This window comes from Castanea sativa, chromosome 6, assembly GCF_040712315.1.
Source record: "Castanea sativa cultivar Marrone di Chiusa Pesio chromosome 6, ASM4071231v1".
Lineage (NCBI taxonomy): Eukaryota > Viridiplantae > Streptophyta > Magnoliopsida > Fagales > Fagaceae > Castanea > Castanea sativa.
This window is the reverse complement of record NC_134018.1, coordinates 40,672,880-40,693,421: the sequence shown is the minus strand read 5'-3', so window position 1 is coordinate 40,693,421 and position 20,542 is coordinate 40,672,880. Positions and strand designations below refer to the sequence as shown.

The window sequence follows — 20,542 nt, the reverse complement described above, 5'->3', positions numbered from 1 at the left end:
TCATTTCAAAAAATAATGTAATTGATTTTTTTTTGTGATGTCCGCAAAAATGTCCAAAATCCTTTTATCTTTCTAATTACTGTACATTGAAAAAAGAAAACAAATGCATGAAAACAAACGGTAAGATACGTTTTATATTTTAATCAATTATTTTTTGGAGGGTGAGTTTCTTAAGGCGCCAGATACGATACGGGATTGATTATGATAATATACAATTTTGGATATCAATTTAAGAGAATAATATGCAATGAGCCAATGATCCACAACTAGTAGTGAGTCTTAATTAATTAATTATCCTGTGGTGCCGCAGCATGGTAGCACGCTTAAACCACAACTCGTCCGTTTCGACTCAACGTTGTTGTTGTTGTTGTTGCTGTTGCTGTTGTTGTCCGGTTCGAGTTCCACAACGCTTCTCCTGCTCCGGAAAACCAGGGAGCACTCGGGCAACTCGCCCAGGTCAGCGAACAAAGACTCCTCCTCTTCTCCCATAGTAAACACCATCGCCACGTCAGCCTCCGTACACATGCTTCCCGCGCTAACCGGGCTCTCTAATATTTTGGTTGTCGCCACGTCGGAGTACCACTCGAAGTGGTCGTCTAGTAGCAGCGGCGGCGGCGGGGGAGGAGAAGACGAAGACGGGTCTTCGCTAAACACAGCGGGTTCCTCCGGAGGGAATTTGGCGGGACGTTTGGAAATAGTGTCTGACGTGGCGGCGGCGGCGGCGGCTTTGGTGGAGGAGGAGGAGGAGGAGGAAGAGGAAGAGTGGTATTTGGAGGTGGGCAAAGGGTGGTTGTGGTCACAGGCGTAGGTGATTAAGAGCGCAGTGGGGTTCACATGGCTTCTCTCCACTTGCTTTCTCGCCGGGCACCCCTTTGAGCTACTGCATCTGTAATATCCCCTGCCACACAAAAACAACGCATATATAATTGATGAATTCTGGATGTTTTTGTTGAAAACTTCGTGAACTACAAAACTCTTAAAGAATTAATAGATCCGATTGTCATGTAAAGAGAAAAATATTGCATTGCATTGCATGGTGATGACTGGAATTTTATGCAAAATGAGTGGGAACATTTTTTTTTATTTTTATATATACTTATATAATAGTTAATACAACCCTTAAACGTTAACCCAACATTCCATTCGAGGGGAACTCTCATATTACCACACCGTAATAAGCATGGAAATCTCATTCCTACCAATCAGAATTTGATGCTTGTGAGTTGTGAGAATGTTGGGTAATTGAATTTTGGTTTAAAACTTGAGAACAAAGTATAAACATATTTCTGGAAAACAATTCTGTCAGGAATCCATGTACTCCACCCTACACACTACCTAAGCCTCGTAGTTTTAGATAAGTTTTATTATTATATATATTTTGTAAGAAAATGATAGAAAATTTTATTAAAATGATCAAATTTGGAGTATATCATATACCAAAACAACAATAAAATCAGAAGGCGATTCCTTCCACTTCACATGGACATGGTAGAACCTCTCCAAAGGAAGTACTGTCACCAGAACTAATTAAATCTAAAAAAAAAATTCTTCAAATTTGAAATAAATTTCATTTCGCATATAATGCAAACAAGGTTTATATCATAATTGTGATAGAAGATTTAAATATAAAGTTTAAATAGTAATTTACTCTAAATTTTATTATGAAAAAGATAAATTCGATGGATTTAATGCCTTGTCACACCAATGCTACACAATCATATATAACCACATTATTTAAGTTTGTAATTAAAAATCATCCATCTAAAATATATTATTGAAATGACTACTTTTGCATTGACTTTTTTATTATTTCAAAAAAAAAAAAATCTATTACCCAATTGAGAGTTATTTAACAAAAAAACAAATCGATGGCACAAAGTTAAATTGAAAATTAAAATTACCCACTAATTTCTACTCCTACTAATATCTACACAACCCCACACAAAAGTCATATTCTCAATGTAGAAAAGATTGAATAAAAAAGGTTTAAAAGTAAAAGTAAAAATTTCAAATTTTATTTAAAACAGTAAGATACATAATGCAGCAGTCAAGGATTATAACATAATTCTAATAGAAGATTTAAATATAAAAATAATAATTTACACTAAATTTTATTATGAAACAGATAAATGGGATGGATTTATTGCCTTGTCACACCACATGATCCTATGCTACACAATCATATAGAATCACATCAGCTTGTAAGTTTGTACTTTGTAATACATATATATTTTTCCAAACGATAATTAAAAATCATCCATCTAAAATATATTATAGAAATGACTACTTTTGCATTGACTTTTTTTATAATTTCAAAAGAAAATCTATTACCTAATTGAGAGGTATTTAACAATAAAAAAATAAAAAAAAATCAATGGCACAAAGTTAAATTGAAAATTCAAATTACCTATTAATTTCTCCTCCAACTAATAACTATACAACCCCACACAAAAGTCATTTTCTCAATACAAAAAAGATTGAATAAAAAAAGGTTTAAAAAGTAAAATTTTCAAATTTAATAAAATTAGGACACGTTTTATATTCGTGATTACAATTTAAATATATAGCATTTTTATTTTAAAATGTGAAGATGTTTACTTTATTTTATAAGAGTAACACTTTTATATCCTTCTCCCTATAATTAGATATAACCAATTTGAAATATCCTCTATACATACAATTATATCATCACATTTCTCCCTATTAGATGAATTGCTGTTGTTACAAATGAATTGCTATGGTGATACAATAACACTGAAATACAAAACTGATGACAATACAAATGTTATTTAGAGAATCGAATTTTTAAAAATTAAGCGCATAAAATATGAAATTTTGAATTACAAAAATACATATTGATTCTAGGGAAGAATTTAAAAAGTAAGTGCCAAACTAAGATCACTTTTTTGGGGGGGACTAAGCAAAGAAATAGGGCAACTAATTCAAGGTAATTGTGCCCATTTGGTTTTGGATAGTGGATTACTCAATATTGAAAAATTCTATGGTATTTTGAAATGAATTATAAACACATATTTTCAATTGTTTTAATCTTTGAACAAAGTATATATAAAACATGCTTCTGGAAAACAATTCTGTCAGGAAGCCATGAACTCCACTCTACACACTACCTAAATCTCGTAGTTTTAGATAAGTTTTATTATTATATTTTTTTTAAAAGAAAATGATAGAAATTTTATTAGGATAATCAAATTTGGAGTATCATATACCAAAACAACAATAAAATCAGAAGGCGATTCCTTCCACTTCACATGGTAGAACCTCTCCAAAGGAAGTACGGTCACCAGAACTATAATTAAACTGTATTGTTTTTGATAGTTTTATTTAAATCTTAAAATCGTAGGCATGTTTAAATATTAAAAAATTCTTTAAATTTGAAATAAATTTCATTTAAAACGGTATGGAACATAATGCAAACAAGGTTTATATCATAATTGCGATAGAAGATTCAAATATAAAGTTTAAATAGTAATTTATTCTAAATTTTATTATGATAAAGATAAATGGGAGGGATTTATTGCCTTGTCACACCAATGATACACAATCATATAGAACCACATATGTTTGTAAGTTTGTAATACATATATATTTTTCCAAACCATAATTAAAAATCATCCATCTAAAATATATTATTGAATGACTACTTTTGCATTTACTTTTTTGTATATTTAAAAAAAAAAACTAATTGAGAGTTATTAAGCAATAAAAAAAAATCGATGGCACAAAGTTTAATTGAAAATTAAAATTACCTATATATTAATTTCTACTCCTACTAATAACTACACAACCCCACACAAAAGTCAAAATCTCAATATAAGAAAGACTGAATAAAAAAAGGTTTAAAAAGTAAAAGTAAAAATTTCAAATTTCATTTAAAACAGTTAGACACAATGCAAAAAAGGATTATAACCACAATTGTGATAGAAGATTTAAATATAAAGTTTACATAGTAATTTACTCTAAGTTTTATTATGAAAAAGATAAATTGGATGGATTTATTGCCTTGTCACACCAATGATACGAAATCATATTTTACCACATATGTTTGTAAGTTTGTAATACATATATATTTTTCCAAACCATAATTAAAAATCATCCATCTAAAATATACTATTGAAATGACTACTTTTGCATTGACTTTTTTATAATTTCAAAAAAAAAAAATCTATTACCTAATTGAGAGTTATTTAACAATAAAAAAAAATAGATGGCACAAAGTTAAATTGAAAATTAAAATAACCTATAAATTTCTACTCCTAATAACTACGCAACCCCGCACAAAAGTCATACTCTCAATATAAAAAAGATTGAATAAAAAAAAAAGGTTTAAAAAGTAAAAGTAAAAATTTTCAAATTTCATTAAATTAGGGCACGTTTATATTCATGATTACAATTTAAATATATAGCACTTTTATTTAAAGATTTGAAAATTTTTATTATATTTTATAAGAGTAACACTTTTATATCCTTCCCCCTATAATTAGATATAACCAATTTGAAATATCCTCAACACATACAACTATATCATCACATTTCACCCTATTAGATGAATTGTTGTTGTTACAAATGAATTTCTATGGTAATACAATGTCACCGAAATACAAAACTGATGACAATACAAATATTAATTAGAGAATCGAGTTTTTTAAAATTAAGTGCATAAAATATGAAGTTTTGAATTACGAAAATACATACTGATTCTAGGGCAGAATTTAATTAGTGCCAAACTAAGATCACTTTTTTTGGGAGGGGGGGGGGGGAATAAGCAAAGAGATAGGGCAACTAATTCAAGGTAATTGTCTTTCTCAACAAAAAAAAAAAAAAAATTCAAGGTAATTGTGCCCATTTAGTTTTGGTAGCGATTACTCAATATTGAAAAATTCTATGGTCTTTTGAAATGAATTATAAACACATATTTTCAATTGTTTTAATCTTCGCCATTTTGTTTATGTGAAAAATTCTTCACCATATATTCATGACTAAAAATAAATAAATAAATAATAATAAATATAGATAAAAAGTTAAGAGTAAAACACTTACAAATGATTTTGATTATAGTACTTCAGAGTTCAGAGTCACCCTAGAAAAACCTTTGAAATATTAAATTGATAAATCAAGGTATCTGCCATAATTTTGAATTGGGTTAGTCAAATCTATGGTAAAAAAAAGAAAGAAAGAAAGTTGGTTTATCAAGTAAAATAGTCATGAACTCATGATATAATTGGTTAGGAGGTTAGGTGTTGAACAAAATTCTATAAATACAATTTTTGTGTCAATTTTTTCTATAACTCCAATTTATTCAATTACAAGTTTTTTTTTTTTTTAAACATAACATATAAAAATTGAGACAAAAAATTTTCATTGTCCTACAAAAAATTATATTTATTATACAGAAATTGTTTTACATATTTTTACACACCTCAAGAATAAAAACCAATTCCACCATTTGAAGTCACGATTTTTAGTTATTTTTTAAGGTGGGTAAAATGTGTAAAAAAAATACGTGCACAACAAGTTTAACAAAATTAATAAAATAAAATTATTGGCGCAAATAGAATTGGCACTGGAATCTTATCGGACTGGATCCCGCCTGAAAAGGCACACACACAAAACAAAAAGCAGCAAATCATTAGAGCGTGATTACCACGCTAGTCCCTCATTGGATCGTGCATGGGATACATTACAAATTTACAATTCTCAGTTTCTCACCAACTACTATGCCCATGCGCATTTTAGTATAGCCGCCTCCAGGCTAAAATACGCCGGAATGCAACAACAGCTAACAATGAATGACCCAGTCCCAGATCACACAACACATATGATATATGCTCCCCCGAGAAAAAATACATTCTCGCCGGCAATCACAACCCAACAAATTTCGCACTCATATCAATTTGTGCAATTTCCTCAATTGCAACGACTTCGTTTTATTTGCACTCACCAAAAGAATACAGCTTTTAATTTCAGTTTTGTTTTCCAAATAAATAAATTGGATTTTGTTAATTGCAAAAAATTGAAACCTAAGCAAGCAATTAGCACAAAATTATATAAGCACTCATTGATCAATTACTCAAATGGCATGCAAGAGTTAGGAAGTTGTATTATACCTAGGATAAGGAGACCCTTTGATGGGCTTTTGGCCATACTTCCTCCAGGCCCACGAATCAGACGGTGGGTATGCCTCCCCTTTGCTCTTAGATCCCTCCACGTCACCGATCGGCACTGACACCACCCTCTTCTTCAAATCCCTCTTACTGTACAGTACAATACATTAACAAAACCCTCACCTAAACGGTCACTTTCCCCAAACCCCCCCCCCCCCCCCAAAAAAAAAAAAAAACCCTAAAAGAGAAAAGAGCTAACCTTTTCTTGGGTGATGGTGCACTAGAAATCTTGGTGTCATCACCAGAGGAGGGTGAGTCCGGCCCATTTTCTAGTTCTGGCTCATCTGGGTCAGTGACAAAAGGGTTGGTGTGAAATCTACGGTTCATGATGATGATGATGATGAGAAGGTGGGGGGTGAATCTGGGACGTTGATTAAGTGATCATAGGGTTGTGGGGTTGCCAAGGAACAAGAGTTAAGGTTGGCCGGAGATGTGGGAGTGAATGAGTGAGAAAGATAGGTGAGGGGTAAAGGGGTTTAATATGGACCGTCATGGTGACAGATTGGCAGGAGTGTAGTTTATTGGGGACGTGCAGGCAAATAAGCACTAAACTAATGTGAAACAATGGATTATTTATAATATATGGAGGAGAAGGTGATTATAATGTATAGCTGAATTTATTGTATAGAGTTGTGAACTCATTTGGAATAATCTAATGGTCCTAGAATAAACTAACAAAGCCAAGAAACAGTCCAACCTAGAGCCAACGTAGTGAGGATATATATAAATATATATATATATATATATATATATATATATATATATATATATATATTTATTTTGAAGATGTGTATTTAATTGTCTTTCTTTGATTGAAGTTGGTAGCAAATGAAAAGTTTGATCGGTAAATCAATAATTTATCTTTGTAGACCAATGATAATTATGTTCCATATAAGTGCAACCTAAGGTGTTAATTATTATATATAATATTTGCGTTTAAGGTGACATAGGGAAAGTTCTCAAAAAATAAAAAAATGGTGACATAGGGAAAGATTTGACCACATATATTAACAGTGGGTAAGGTTTATCAGAAAACAAATGCGGAATATTTATTTGATTGGAAAACTTTTTATCAAAAGATGATATTAGGTAGCATAACGGTAACATAACGGAGGTCTCTCTTTTCCAGTTCGAAACCACTCCACTTTTTATATTATATATAGAAAAGATAGACTTTTATACAGGGACTTGTTTTACATCAATGGTGACGCTTGGTGTACCAAAAGAAATCTAGTAAATCTTTTCCAATTAAGCATAAACGTACATTTCCTACATATTGAACATGTGTTCCCACTGTTAATTAGCTAGATATACATGAGATGAGAATGAGACCTCCCATGTCCCATCTTCTAAGTTCCAAATTCTTCGAGTTTGAGAATTATATGCTCCACTTCGGACTTTCTGCGTTTATTTGTAGGTCGTCGGTGATAGAAGCTACTTTGGCCTAATTCACTGCTTTTGTTGCGTTGCGTGTTTTTTAAACTGTGCTGCGTAGAAACTCATATGATGTCGGTTGAGAGATATGCTTGGTTAAATCAACAGATATAATCTAAGTAAAAACAAAAGTCTTGCAATGTCACTTTGTTAAGAATATATTTTATGTAATTAGCTAATCTTTTGACAAAATGCACTTTACTTGTATTTGGATAGATCTAGGATTGTTTAAGACTTCAAAAAACATGTTGTTTAAGTCAAGTGTTAAAGTCATGAAGATTAAACCAAGAAACAAATAAAAAAAAGCTGGTCATTGAACCTGGACAGAAGCTCAATAGAAACTTGATAGAAGCTCAACAAAAACATATCTATCGAGATTTAATGATTGAAACTCGACAGATTAAGAATCTATCGAGACTTACGAAATCAAAATTTCCAGATTTGATTTTCGGCCCATGATGAAATATTTGTGTAGGGTTTCTTTTCTCATAACCCTAGACATATATAAGGCTTATTTTAAATGTCGTCATAGTGGGTATGCACATAGAGAACGCATGCAAAAGTGACCGAGTACATTATTCTCTCTGTAAGAAGTTATTGCGTCTTTTGTGCCTTAGGGTTTTATAACTAAGTACTTCTTGATCTTCATTGTTGATAAAGTGAAAAACTTTGCAGCCAACATATTCTCCAAGTTGGTGGAGTTAGTCACATACTGGGATCCATGCATTATTGGTTAATCATGTACTAGGATCCATGCATCATTGGTTAATCACGTACTAGGATTCTCGCAAAAGGGTCGCATTCATATATTGAAGAGTTCAGAGATTCTGAAGCGGTAGAAGGTTTCTACTATTAGTTCATCTACGAGGATTGTAGAGTTTAAGGATAAATGTTTTGTACTAGATTTGAAAATTCTCTTTACTATAGTGAATTGCTTTTTGGGAAGGTTTCTCCCCAGGTTTTTTACTGTGAAACTAGTTTGTTTCATTGGTTTTCCTGAGTCATCATATCTTGTCTTATTTATTTTTCCGCTGTGCATGATATTGACATGATATTGATGTTAATTTGTTTTAACAAAATTTATTCATAATAAATCTAATTAACAACTTGGATTTAAAACTTGTTAATTATATCAACCGAGGTCTAAATTTCTCAACACACTTAATTAGGGATTAAAAAATGTTGTACAACACTACTAATTAATCATGGATGTCATTAGCATGACTAAGCCCCACTTTACTGATAGAGGTATAGGGTTGTAAATAAATAAAGTGGTTCATAAATATAATAGTTAGCCTTTGCTAGATTAAAAGAGTTCACTCATACCACCACACACCCTTGATGCAATGGTCACTCCACAAGTATAAATGCTTATGGAGTGTGAGGGGTGACAAGGGTCGGGGTTCAAGTTTTCAAAAAAGTGCTTCACACACATATACACTTAGATTAGGCTAGAGTAGAATTGACCCAAAATTAGCCCATTAGGTTTATTAATAAATGAGCTGAGCTCAAAAAAATAAAATGTTCTTTAAAAGGCTTGTGAATAAAAAAAAAAAAAAAAAGTTCAATAAAAAAACAAGTCAAGCCTAGGCTTATTTATGAGTTTGGTGATAAGTTTGATATAAGCTTGAAAAATAAAACCAATATCTTGCTAAACTCAAACAAAAAAAATTAAGATTTGTGACCACTCGTCCAAACCAAATGGACATGATAATATACCTATACTAGCTATACTTACATTGCTGATAGGCCTAATTCAAGCTCTAATCAAGTTATTTAAATATTTTACTTTTATTATCAAGCCAAACTCAAACATTTAACACTCAACAAAACTCTACTCGTTTACAAGCCAAGAAAGAGAGAATAATTCAACTCAAAAGCAAGATACACTTGCAAATTATTTTCTAAATCAAAACACTCTTTAGTCTCCTTCTCATTTTTTTTTTTAATTGATATATATAACAGCAAATATAATGCATGGGAAACTTTCCACCCAAAATACAAGTTACAATATAGTCTTTATATCTCCCAATATACAAATAACTCGGTTGTATTTAAATTGCTAACAAGACTCTAAAAATAATTTTGAACAAATAATAATTAATGGCAAGTTAAAGACACATAAACAGATAAACTAAATAACGTATACTGTGTATAACTGTATATGGCTGTCTCATAAATTGACATTAAGCTCCTGCATCATTTTCCCCCATTTTAAAAGGAATTTTGATATTATCCTCCTAGAGCATTTGATCCATTTATTTAGGTGTTCACTTGAAATCCATGCATACTCAAAATTTGATATTTCTTACCATTACACTTTTTTTATTTTGAAAGAAAGTTTCAACCTATGGTGTCCGCTCCTGATGATTCAATTTTTGGTGTAGGCGGGGATTGAACCCTAGATCTCTTATTCAATCATCAAAGACTTTATCAATTGAGTTACCTAAAACCCACACCATTACACCAAATATTGAGTATACATTTCACATCGAGTTGTGATAGAATTTTGATGCAACGCATCAATTAATTCTCGTAGTGAAGTGAAATGATCATATTGTATGTCTATTTCCTCCAAATTAATCTTTTTTCATCTCCATTATAATGATAGAGATTACACATATTAAAAGTTGTACTATTTGAAAATCCTTCTAGGAGTTTTATGCGATATGCATTTTGTTCCAACTTCTTCAGTATTCAATATGGATTAAACTTCTCCAAAAGTTTTGTAGTACTCAACTAACTTCTCTCAAAGTTTTCAATAGAGATGTTTGTAGTTCAAATCATCTATCCTATTGTAACTATCAAACTATTTATAAAAATAAAAAATAAAAAACCACACACATACGAGGATCAAACTTCCTTTGCCTGAACTTGTTATAAGTACAAATGAGAAATCGTTTTTTCCACAAATAACCCAAAACCATATATTTACCTTTATTAAACTTCGAACTTTTAATTTAGCGGCGTTTTTAAACCGCCGCTAAATAGATTATATTAATTTGGTGACTTTTATTGAAAGCGCCGCAATAGTTTATTGTGACGGTCTAGTAGCAATGTTTTTTACCAGCATCGCCATAAAAACATCACAATAGACCATTTTTGGTCTATAACGACTCTTATATGGTTTTTTATGGTGTTTTTAATATGCCGCAAAAAACCTGCTTTCTGTAGTGTTTGAGCATCAACTTAAGACTTATAAATCAAGGCACAAACATCTACTACCATTGGAATCAAGGTGAAGAGTGAATTGGTTTTTGAAAAGGCAGTGACAAAAGAGAATTAAGGTAATGGAGGATCAAAAAGAACAAAGGATGACTCCATTAACAGAGTTTTAGGTACGTGGTAGGTGTATGCATAATAGTTTCACTATTAACTTATGATTAATTTAAAATTTTGCTATCTTGTGAATTGATTATTTGTAACACATGTTTTAGTATGAATTAATTAATTTTTAAAATTAAAGGAATTACATAAATGAATGGCTTGACTTAAGAATAGGGATTTGTAATCACATATACAATAATCGGTCTACATTCAATTAGGTTTTTGTAATCGTTTCTTAGAATTTGATTTTATTTTTAATTAATCTCTTTTTGTTATTTTCTTTTTATAAGTTGATAGTATTATTTATTTTAATTTTTTATTTGATATATTCGTGCATTTTATAGAAAAGTTCGAGATCCATTAAAAATTCAAAAAACTTTCACATAAATTAACTTTTTTTTTTCATAATTAAGACTCTAGTTTCCAGCTTTAGCTTTCTAGACATTGCATCACCAAAAATTATGGAATAATGGAAAGAAAAATTGGTTCTCATGTATAAACATGTTTCCTACACTATATGTACGTAGAATAATACCATGCATACACCGCATATAAAATAATGAAAATAAGGTCACATGAAATCATGGATTTTATCATGAAAAGTGACAAAATCAACACAGAAGCAAAATGGGTATAGTATGAAATAATATACTTAAAATGTTTACACATGAGAATTCCCCATTAAAGTGACTTACATTCAATATTTCCATTTAACAGGTATAATTAACATTTAGTTTTGCATTTCTAGTACTTTCACAGACCAAAACGGGTTTTTGTCCTTTCTTTTTTAAAAATCCTGCAAATTGCCCCACATTTGAAACTAATTAGGGAAATGCTCCTGTTTTGAAACTCGATTTTTTAAAAATCAAGATCCAAGTGTAAAACTTGATTTTTGGAATATTGAGTTATAGAGAACATGAACTTAGGGGAAAAAAAAAATTTTGGTACTCGAGTTCCACTTAAATTTTTTCAAGGAACTCAAGTTCTATGAACTCAAGTATTTTACATAGTACTCGAGTTCATGGAACTCGAGTACTTTAATGCTCTGTTTGTTTCAACAATGATATTTTCTAGAAAATGAGTCATTTTTCAAGAAATATTTTCTATAAAACTATCTCATTTTTCAATGTTTGATAGAAACTTTAAATAAGTTGAAAAATAGCCTCCTAACTTCCCTTAATTAGCTTATTAGAGCATCCACAGCAGTGGATCTAAAATTTTAGCAATTTAGCTATACAAAAAGTTACTTTATCTATTTTACCTATACACTTTACAAAACATGCTGCAGCAGTGCATCTATTTTAGCTTTCAACGCAATAAAATAATATAAACATTACAATAAAATAATATTTCTATTACAATAAAATAATACAAACACAAAACAAAAAAACTCCCCAAACCGATCCACCACCACTGCCAACCAACCAAGATCACAGAAAAAAACCATCAGCACAAATCACACAAATCACAAATCACACCAACAAACCCACACAAATCACAAATCCAGCCATAGCCACGCCACGAAATCCGCGGCGTTCTTGAATCCGATGAAGGCGGTGCCGATGGAGATCGACGGTGAGATGGAGGACTGGGCGAGATGGGTCGGCGGCGGCGAGCTTGAGAGAGTTGAGAGCTTCGACGGCGTGGGCTGAGGTTGATCGGCGACGAGCTTCAGAGAGCGACTGTGAAGAGAAGACGGCGTCGGCGTGGGTCTGAGGCCGAGAGGGTTGATCGGCGTGGGTCGGCGTGGGTCTGAGCTGAGAGGGCCGGCGGCGGTGAGCTTGAGAGAGTTTTGAGAGAGTTGAGAGCTTGGATCGGCGTGGGCTGAGGCTTGATCGGCGGTGAGCTTGAGGTGCTTGATCGGCGGAGAGCTTCGAGATGCTTGATCGGCGGTGAGCTTCGAGATGCTTGATCGGCGGTGAGCTTCGAAATGGATGATCGGCGGTGAGCTTCGAAATGGATGATCGGCGGTGAGCTTCGAGAGGGTTGAGAGAGAAAGAGAGTGAACTGTGAGAGAGAGAGAGTTGCTTTGAGAGGGTTGAGAGAGAAAGAGAGTGAACTGTGAGAGAGAGAGAGTTGCTTGTTCGGTGACTGTGGGAGAGAAAGAGAGAGGGGAGCGTGTATTGTTTTTTAATCCAGACGTGAGTAAAATATTATTTTTTTTTATAACTTTCAGCTACAGTACTCATGTATTGATACATGAGCACTGTAGCGCAAAGCTAAAAAAATTTAGCTTTGCCTCCACTGCTGTGTAGGGGATTTTATGGTTTGAGTGGAGCTAAAATAGCAATATAGCTATTTAGCTCCACTGCTGTGAATGCTCTTATGAGATATAGTTGTTTTTCCAAAAAATTTAATAGAAAACAATCTCTAAAAATAAGTCATACTTTTTATGTTGACCAAAGATAGTTTTTCACTGACTCATCTTTTTTTATACTACCAAACACTGGAAAACTTAGAAAACTATCTTTACACAAGGTTTTCCATCGAAACAAATGGAGCGTACGTGGTACTTGAGTTCATGGAACTCGAGTACCAATTTCTTTTTCTTTTTTAATTTTTCAGTTTGCTATAACTCGATTATCCAAAAATCAAGTTTTAAATTGAAACTCGATTTTTAGAAAATCGAGTTTCAAAACAGGGGCATTTCCCTAATTAGTTTCAGATATAAGGCATTTTGCTGAAAAATTTTGGCGAAAGGGGCAAATGCCCATTTTCTCCTACTTTCACATGATCAAACATTTCAAGTATCATAGCTATCACATTTTAGGGTTAGATAGTTTGTTTGATTTAATTATTAATTAGTTCTTATTTAATTTGTAGTTATGATTTTTGTTATGTTTTGCTTTTTAGGATTAGAACTCCATTTATCATGGTTGATTTTAATTTTCCTTCTACGCTGAATGGTGGATGTGAATTTTGTCAATTTCTTTTTACTTTTATTTTATAGATGTCTGTAAATTACATGAATGTTTAATGGATAAAATTTTTCATATTAAGCATTGTATATTAAGAGACCGGTTTTAGAACCAAGTAGGACGGATGTCTAACAAATTTTTATCCCATAACTTAGCCTTTGAAACCAAATTAGAAAACACATTTTATCTAACATATCCATGCAAATTTTCTTTTTTCCTAGATTATATATATATATATATATATATATATAGTGGTATAATTTTATTTTCTTAATTATTATAACTAGGACTCAATGCCATTGTACATCATAGTTTTTGGATAAGTGAAATTTATTTTTCAATTTAATAAAGTTGATTATCTTAATTTTTTCTGTTATAAATTAAGTGGTGATTTCATTATTAATCCCGGATGTGCATACAATGAAATCTCTATCATAAGACTCGCTACTAGGAGATTGCAGTTCTCACACTTGGATGTGTCCTATATGGATAACTTGGAGCCAATAGAAGGAGGTGGATTCATCAAATTCCACAATACACTTTCTAAGTGAATTACACTTATCTATATGTTTAGGCCTCTTTGCACGAGTTCTTCTAGTTACGCAACAAAATCTCATAACACTTTTATAATAAGTTGAGAAATTTTATGGTGTCTTTAGACTCTCTCCGTTCAGCACTTGTGGTGGAATTGGATACTCTCATATTTATGAACCTCTTGATGTGTCCATTTGTCATCAATTTTTTCATCTATCTTTTAGTTAATTTTTGTTTATCTTTTTAAAGCCTTATCTTTTCTCTCTTTTTTTTTTCTTTTTTTTTTCTTTTTTTAAGTATAAATAAACTTTAGTCCATAACAAAAAGCGAATCGCAAAATCTAAATAAGGATGGACACATAGTCAAACAAGATTCATTCTATTTTGAGAAAAGCTATTATTATCAAGTAAAAAATAGTGTCAATAATAAGTCCAAATTAAAACGAATAAAAATTATCATTTTTTATTTGCTGTGAAATTATAATAATAATAACAAAGTTTAGCTAAAAAATTGGCTACAACCTTACTCAATGTATTTTTAATGGAGGTAAATTTTGACAAATTCACCATTAGATTACATCTTCTATGCTTGCAAAATTTCTTGAAAATAAAATATCAATAGTTATGTCATCAATATATTGTTTTAATTGTAATTTTTATAGTTTAAAATTATGTATAAAATATAAGTTTATAAATTATATAGTAAATAATATCTGATTGACACAAAAATTGATATATGTATTAAAAACGTAAAAAAATATGCAATTCAACCATTGTAGCATTAGGTTATAATCAATTTTTTTGCTAAACGTTGTCCTAATAACAATGTTGCATTCATTTCTTGAAAACTCTCATGGATGATTGTAAGGGGTTGTTAATTTAGATTTCAAAAAATGTTCACTCATCACTCAAATATCATCACTCATCACTCTATAACTCATTACTTATCACTTAAAATACCACAACTTCCTAAGGTGACATGTTTAGCACTTGTTTCCAGCTTCTGGTAACTCAAAAAAATTTACTTTTTGTGAGACCCATGAATTGACTTGGTGTAGCTTTTACTTTTTTTTCTTTTTCTTTTTCTTTTTTTGCTCACACACATTCAGCCCTTATTTTATTTTCTTTTTCCGCTGTAATTCTGCCAAAACCCTCGACAAACCCAGCCATTGTTAACAAATCAAGGACCTGCGGTGCTGATCTCCACCGTCACCCAACGCCGCTGTACCTCATCGCATCGTCACCTAGCGCGCACCGATCAGTCATCCTCGAAACGTGCTCTGACCCGAAGAAAACGACAGAAGCGAAATGCTCATTTCAGAGCTTAATCTGTCACTCATTTCCTTTTTCTTTCAATCCATAGTGATTTGTATGGATTTTTGGATTTTTTATATTTTATTTTGGATTTTGGATTTCCTTAAGGAGATTATGGATTTTGATGTTAAATTGAAGGTTCATGTTGATTGAATTGAAGTGGGTCTGACTCGATATGAATTGGATGGTGTTAATGTTAAATTGAATGTCAAAATTTGTTTCGATGCATGAAGATCATGTTGCATTTTTCAACTCATGGTGTTCAATATTAGACTTAATCTGTGCAGTGACGTCGTGACGAGTGTCTGAGCTTGGGGCAGCGCGGGTTGGCTGAGGTGGGCTTGAAGCTCGCGTGTGTGAGGAGGTGAGGGCAGGGCAGAGGCTTCAAAGTGTTTGGAGTTTGGTGGTATGAAGTTTCCTTGATTGTTTTGAGCTTCTAAAGAGAGCTGTTGAAGAGAGCCATCAAAAGACACGCCTAGTGTGACTTTCCTCTAATTGTGGATCTCAGTCGTGTCTGTTTATTTGCCAAAATGCCATGGAAACTCAGTTTTGATAACTTAAAAACACCTAAAATGTGTTTTCAGTTTCTATAGCTCATCACTCAAAAATCAGAGAATTGGGTGATGAAAACAAAAACTGAAAACAAATCCAAACACACCATTCAGCCGTAGGACCCATCAGTTTTGAGTTATGGGTGATGAAACAGAGTGATGGTTGATAGAAAACAACAAATCCAAACAGCCCTAAGTGACTCCGTAGTATATTCCTCGAACAAAAATTAAGGGGGAGGCTCAGGAAGGCAATGATTGGACCACCAAAAGTTAGCATTAATCATCACTATTTAAAAATTTTGAATTTAAAGAAACGTGAAGTTGAGTACTACTAGTAATTTTTTTTTTTTTTACAACTAACACCACTTCCATAATATGAGCAACATATTAGGGCCAATTAGGAAATTGCAATGCAACCCACCAATAAATTCTTTTTTTCTTTTTCTTTTTTTCTTAATATTTTCATTGTGTTGCAACTTGCAACCCCTTCTTTATCTACAAAGATATCTAACTTATATTCCTCACCACATTGTCAAAAGTACATACTGTTTTTTCCTAAAGAAAATGGATGCTGAAGAAGTTTTAAAGCTCTTCGATTCCCACTGGCTTCAGAGCACAATTTTCTCCAAGACACCACTATCACTACCCCATGAAACAACAAACTCGACTCATCACCAGATCCAAGAACCAAACTTTTCACGCTTGCCAACTCTCCATGTAAGATCACTAAGCGATCAATTATTGATGAGCTCCAAAGCAAGCAGCTTTTCCCCTGAATTCCTCTCCCCAAACTCAGTCATGACCACACGGTCCACACCAAAGCTACACACAATTCTTTCTGGAAAAGAAGTCTCTGAATTCTCCAGTGAGGAACATCAACAGTATGAGATGCCTATTAAGAAGAAAGTCCATGGAAAAAAAAGGAGGACAAAGCTGAGTAGTGCTAAGAGCTTGTCAGACCTTGAGTTTGAGGAGCTAAAAGGGTTTATGGATCTGGGCTTTAAGTTCTCTGAGGAAGACAAGGATTCAAGATTGGTTTCTATCATTCCTGGATTGCAAAGGTTGGGAAGAAAAGGTGGTGAAGAAGATGTTGAAGAAGAGAGAAAGACTGATGAAACTGTGGTTTCAAGGCCTTATTTGTCTGAGGCTTGGGATGTTTTGGAACAACAAAAGCACCCTTTGATGAATTGGAAAATTTCAGATTTAGGTAACGAAATGGATATGAAAGATCAGCTCAAGTTCTGGGCTCATACCGTTGCTTCCACTGTGAAATAGATAACACTTTTTTTTCCCTCTTTAACTTTTTTTTTTTTTTTTTGGTGATGGATAGATATTTAAAGGTGCAATTTTACGGACTTTTGATGGAAAATTTTGGAACTGTAAATAAAGAGATGAAGATGCTATTTCTTTTTTCTTATTTTTTTATTATAAAAAATATCAATTTTCTTTCCCTTCTTATTCTATACATATGTTGATACTAAAAAGGTCTTTGTTCTTTTTTTTTCTTTTTTTTAATTTTATATGGTCTCTTTGTTATGTTTGATTCGTTTGAATGTCTAAACTCTGCAGTTAAGTTATTTCTTTGCAGATTTATGTATTTCTTCAGTCCAAGGAACATACAGTCCTAGTTGATCATATATTATACATTATTACAATTTAAGGAAATACTATTAAATAATATTAATCCATATATTGATTGTAATATTTTTAATATTCTAATTTTACTAAGAAAAAAAAAATAAAAGAATCAATATTTAAAATTAAATTCGATTTTGGAACTAAATTTAAATAAAAGATGATATGTAATTTGATTTTTGAACACATACACAATATATATATATATATATATATATATATATATATATATATATATATATATATATGTGTGTGGTCGTTTGCTCAAGTTTTGTTTAATTCACATTTTTTTACTATAAATTTGCAACTTGGAAGGGTATGACAATATTATCTTCTTCTTTTTCTTTATTTCTTGGGCCGATTGTTTTTTAATTTTTGTGACGACCAACTTGACCTCATTTTATTATAATATACTACATAAATAAAAACGAATATAATACCACAAAAAAAAAAGGACCCACTAGCAATTATATCCACTCGAAGAATGCTCCATCTTAAAGCAAAGAGTTAGCAATGGAGGCAAGAAAAGTCAAGTACAACCGACGTGATTCGCACTAGATCTACAGTATAGATGAAAGAGAATGAAGGGAAGATGAGATCATACCACTTTCCCATCTACTTTCTTCTAACTTCTCAGTCTCACAAACAGAAAGGAACTCCGAACTGGTAGTGGCATACGCCGTCCTTGTTACTTTACACTTGCAATTTCCACTACTATTTATGGAATGTTAAGCACACGTCATATTCCACCTTTTTTTTTCTCACAATTTATTAAAATAATAAATTATAATTGGTGGGAATGTAGACCCATCAACAAATTATGAAAAAATATATATATATAATAAGTTGTATATATAGAATTTTTTTATATTATAGTTGCATTTCTAAACCCATAACGTTCATGCATCAGAGAAAAGTCATGCATCAAATAATAGAGAAATTATTCGTATACAATATTTTTATTATATTTTCACAGCAAATTTTTAATGATAAGTGATTATTGGTTGTTATTAATAGGCAAAAAAATAATTCAAGTGATGAGTTCAAATTAAAACAAATAACAACTTACACCTATAATTTATTATATATATATATATATATATATTGTAAATGTAGTACTTCTTTAAATTCATGAAAAAATGGTCATTTTTCAATCAAATTTTCATCAGTAAAGATTATTTGAAAGGGTTCAAGTGATAGTTCAATAATAATTGTTAGATATATATTAACCCTAACTATAGATAATATACTCGTTATCAACCCAGGAAGTTGGCCGAGTTAGTTGGGCTCTTGGTCTCAAGGTGCTTGTACTGGGCTTGACTGGGTGTACTCCCTAGTTTGAGTCCTGCTATCTGCACTTTGAAAAGAATTTTTTGGATCAGCGCTTTATCCCTTCGTGGGCTCACCCGACGCGAACGGTGATTAGTTTTTAGTTGAAAACTTTGAGAATACTTGTGGAAACCAAAAAAAATAAAATAAAAAATAATAATAATAATAATAATAATACTAATAATATACTCGTTATCCAAGTGTAAAACTTGAATTGCACACTAAATAGGATTGGACTTTTTCATTTTTCATTTTTTTCAGAAGCAAATAGGATTGGACTTAGATCTATACTAATACTATTGTGTTAATTTATCTCTAATAATTATTATTTCCTTTGTAGTATTTGATATAAAAATAATAATAATAATAATAAAATTGGTTACTTGCCCTATATATTTATAGAGCAATGAATAACTTTTTTTCTCAATTTTTTTTTACTAAACAAATCAACACTTTTAATCTCAAATCAATCATAAGCTAATTATGTTGACCACTTCCAAAACAAAAATTGAGAACAATGAATTAGAAAACCTTCAAACCCATTTGGTAAGAAATTTCTAATAACATTATTTAAGTTCTATGAAAATACGTGTAGATGAAAAAATTTGTAAAAATATATGTTATAGTGTTTAAACATCGTTGTTTAAACACCGTTAAGGACCTTCATCTCTTCAAATTAAAGGTTTGGATTGAGCCTCAAGCATCTACCATTCCGTTTTTCTTTCTCGCCTACCATTCTTGTCTACCGTAAATATATTCTTGAAACTTGGCCAAGAGAAGATTGACATAACCCACGCATCCAAAACTAAAACAGTATCTCTTATGTATCAAACAATAGTGGGCCCTACTCAACTCACTATTATTTGTCACAAACAATTATTTATTGTTATAATAGTTTGTATTCGTACTATATTGTTATAATAATTGAAGTAACGTAGGTGAAACATTTATCCAAATTATAATTTGGACCCCATTTGATCCACAAGATTTTATGATTTTTTATATTGTAGAGCAACAAATTTCTTTGAATGTACTAACAGTACCTATTGGTGTATGAGATGGGACCTATTTGTTTTTTTATATATAATTTGTTGCATATAACATCTCTAGGTACCACACTTAGGATCTACCCTATGTGAGAAAGATGTATGCAATCTTTCACAAGATATCACCTACTAGAGATGACCTTGTGTCCGATTGTTACTGCTTACCTAACTTAATTAACTAAGAAAACCGATCATTCTCAAGTTTAACGTAAACATAAAATTTAACAGGTTACCCATTGTAGTAAATAGCAAAGATAATTATCATGAGTAAGA

The 20,542-nt window shown here is 31.7% G+C and overlaps 2 protein-coding genes across 2 annotated transcripts; one reads left to right on the top strand and one right to left on the bottom strand.

Annotated features, from left to right (window-relative positions):
- Positions 1-115: 115 nt before the first annotated feature.
- LOC142639217 (putative WRKY transcription factor 69) lies at positions 116-6,722 on the bottom strand. Its single transcript, XM_075813351.1, has 3 exons — positions 6,382-6,722; positions 6,126-6,272; positions 116-898 (listed from the first exon to the last, which is right to left on the bottom strand). Exons 1-3 carry the CDS (start codon positions 6,507-6,509, stop codon positions 292-294), a joined length of 882 nt encoding a protein of 293 aa, XP_075669466.1. The 5' UTR covers positions 6,510-6,722; the 3' UTR covers positions 116-291.
- Positions 6,723-16,823: 10,101 nt separating this feature from the next.
- On the top strand, positions 16,824-17,534 carry LOC142639954 (uncharacterized). Its single transcript, XM_075814077.1, has one exon. It carries the CDS (start codon positions 16,824-16,826, stop codon positions 17,532-17,534), a length of 711 nt encoding a protein of 236 aa, XP_075670192.1.
- Positions 17,535-20,542: the final 3,008 nt, after the last annotated feature.

Coding starts and splice junctions, on each gene's coding strand:
- LOC142639217 (XM_075813351.1), bottom strand. CDS start 6,509: ATGAACCGTAGATTTCACACCAACCCTTTTGTCACTGACCCAGATGAG. Junction 6,273..6,381: donor GCACCATCACCCAAGAAAAG/GTTAGCTCTTTT, acceptor TGTACTGTACAG/TAAGAGGGATTTGAAGAAGA. Junction 899..6,125: donor AAAGGGTCTCCTTATCCTAG/GTATAATACAAC, acceptor TTTGTGTGGCAG/GGGATATTACAGATGCAGTA.
- LOC142639954 (XM_075814077.1), top strand. CDS start 16,824: ATGGATGCTGAAGAAGTTTTAAAGCTCTTCGATTCCCACTGGCTTCAG.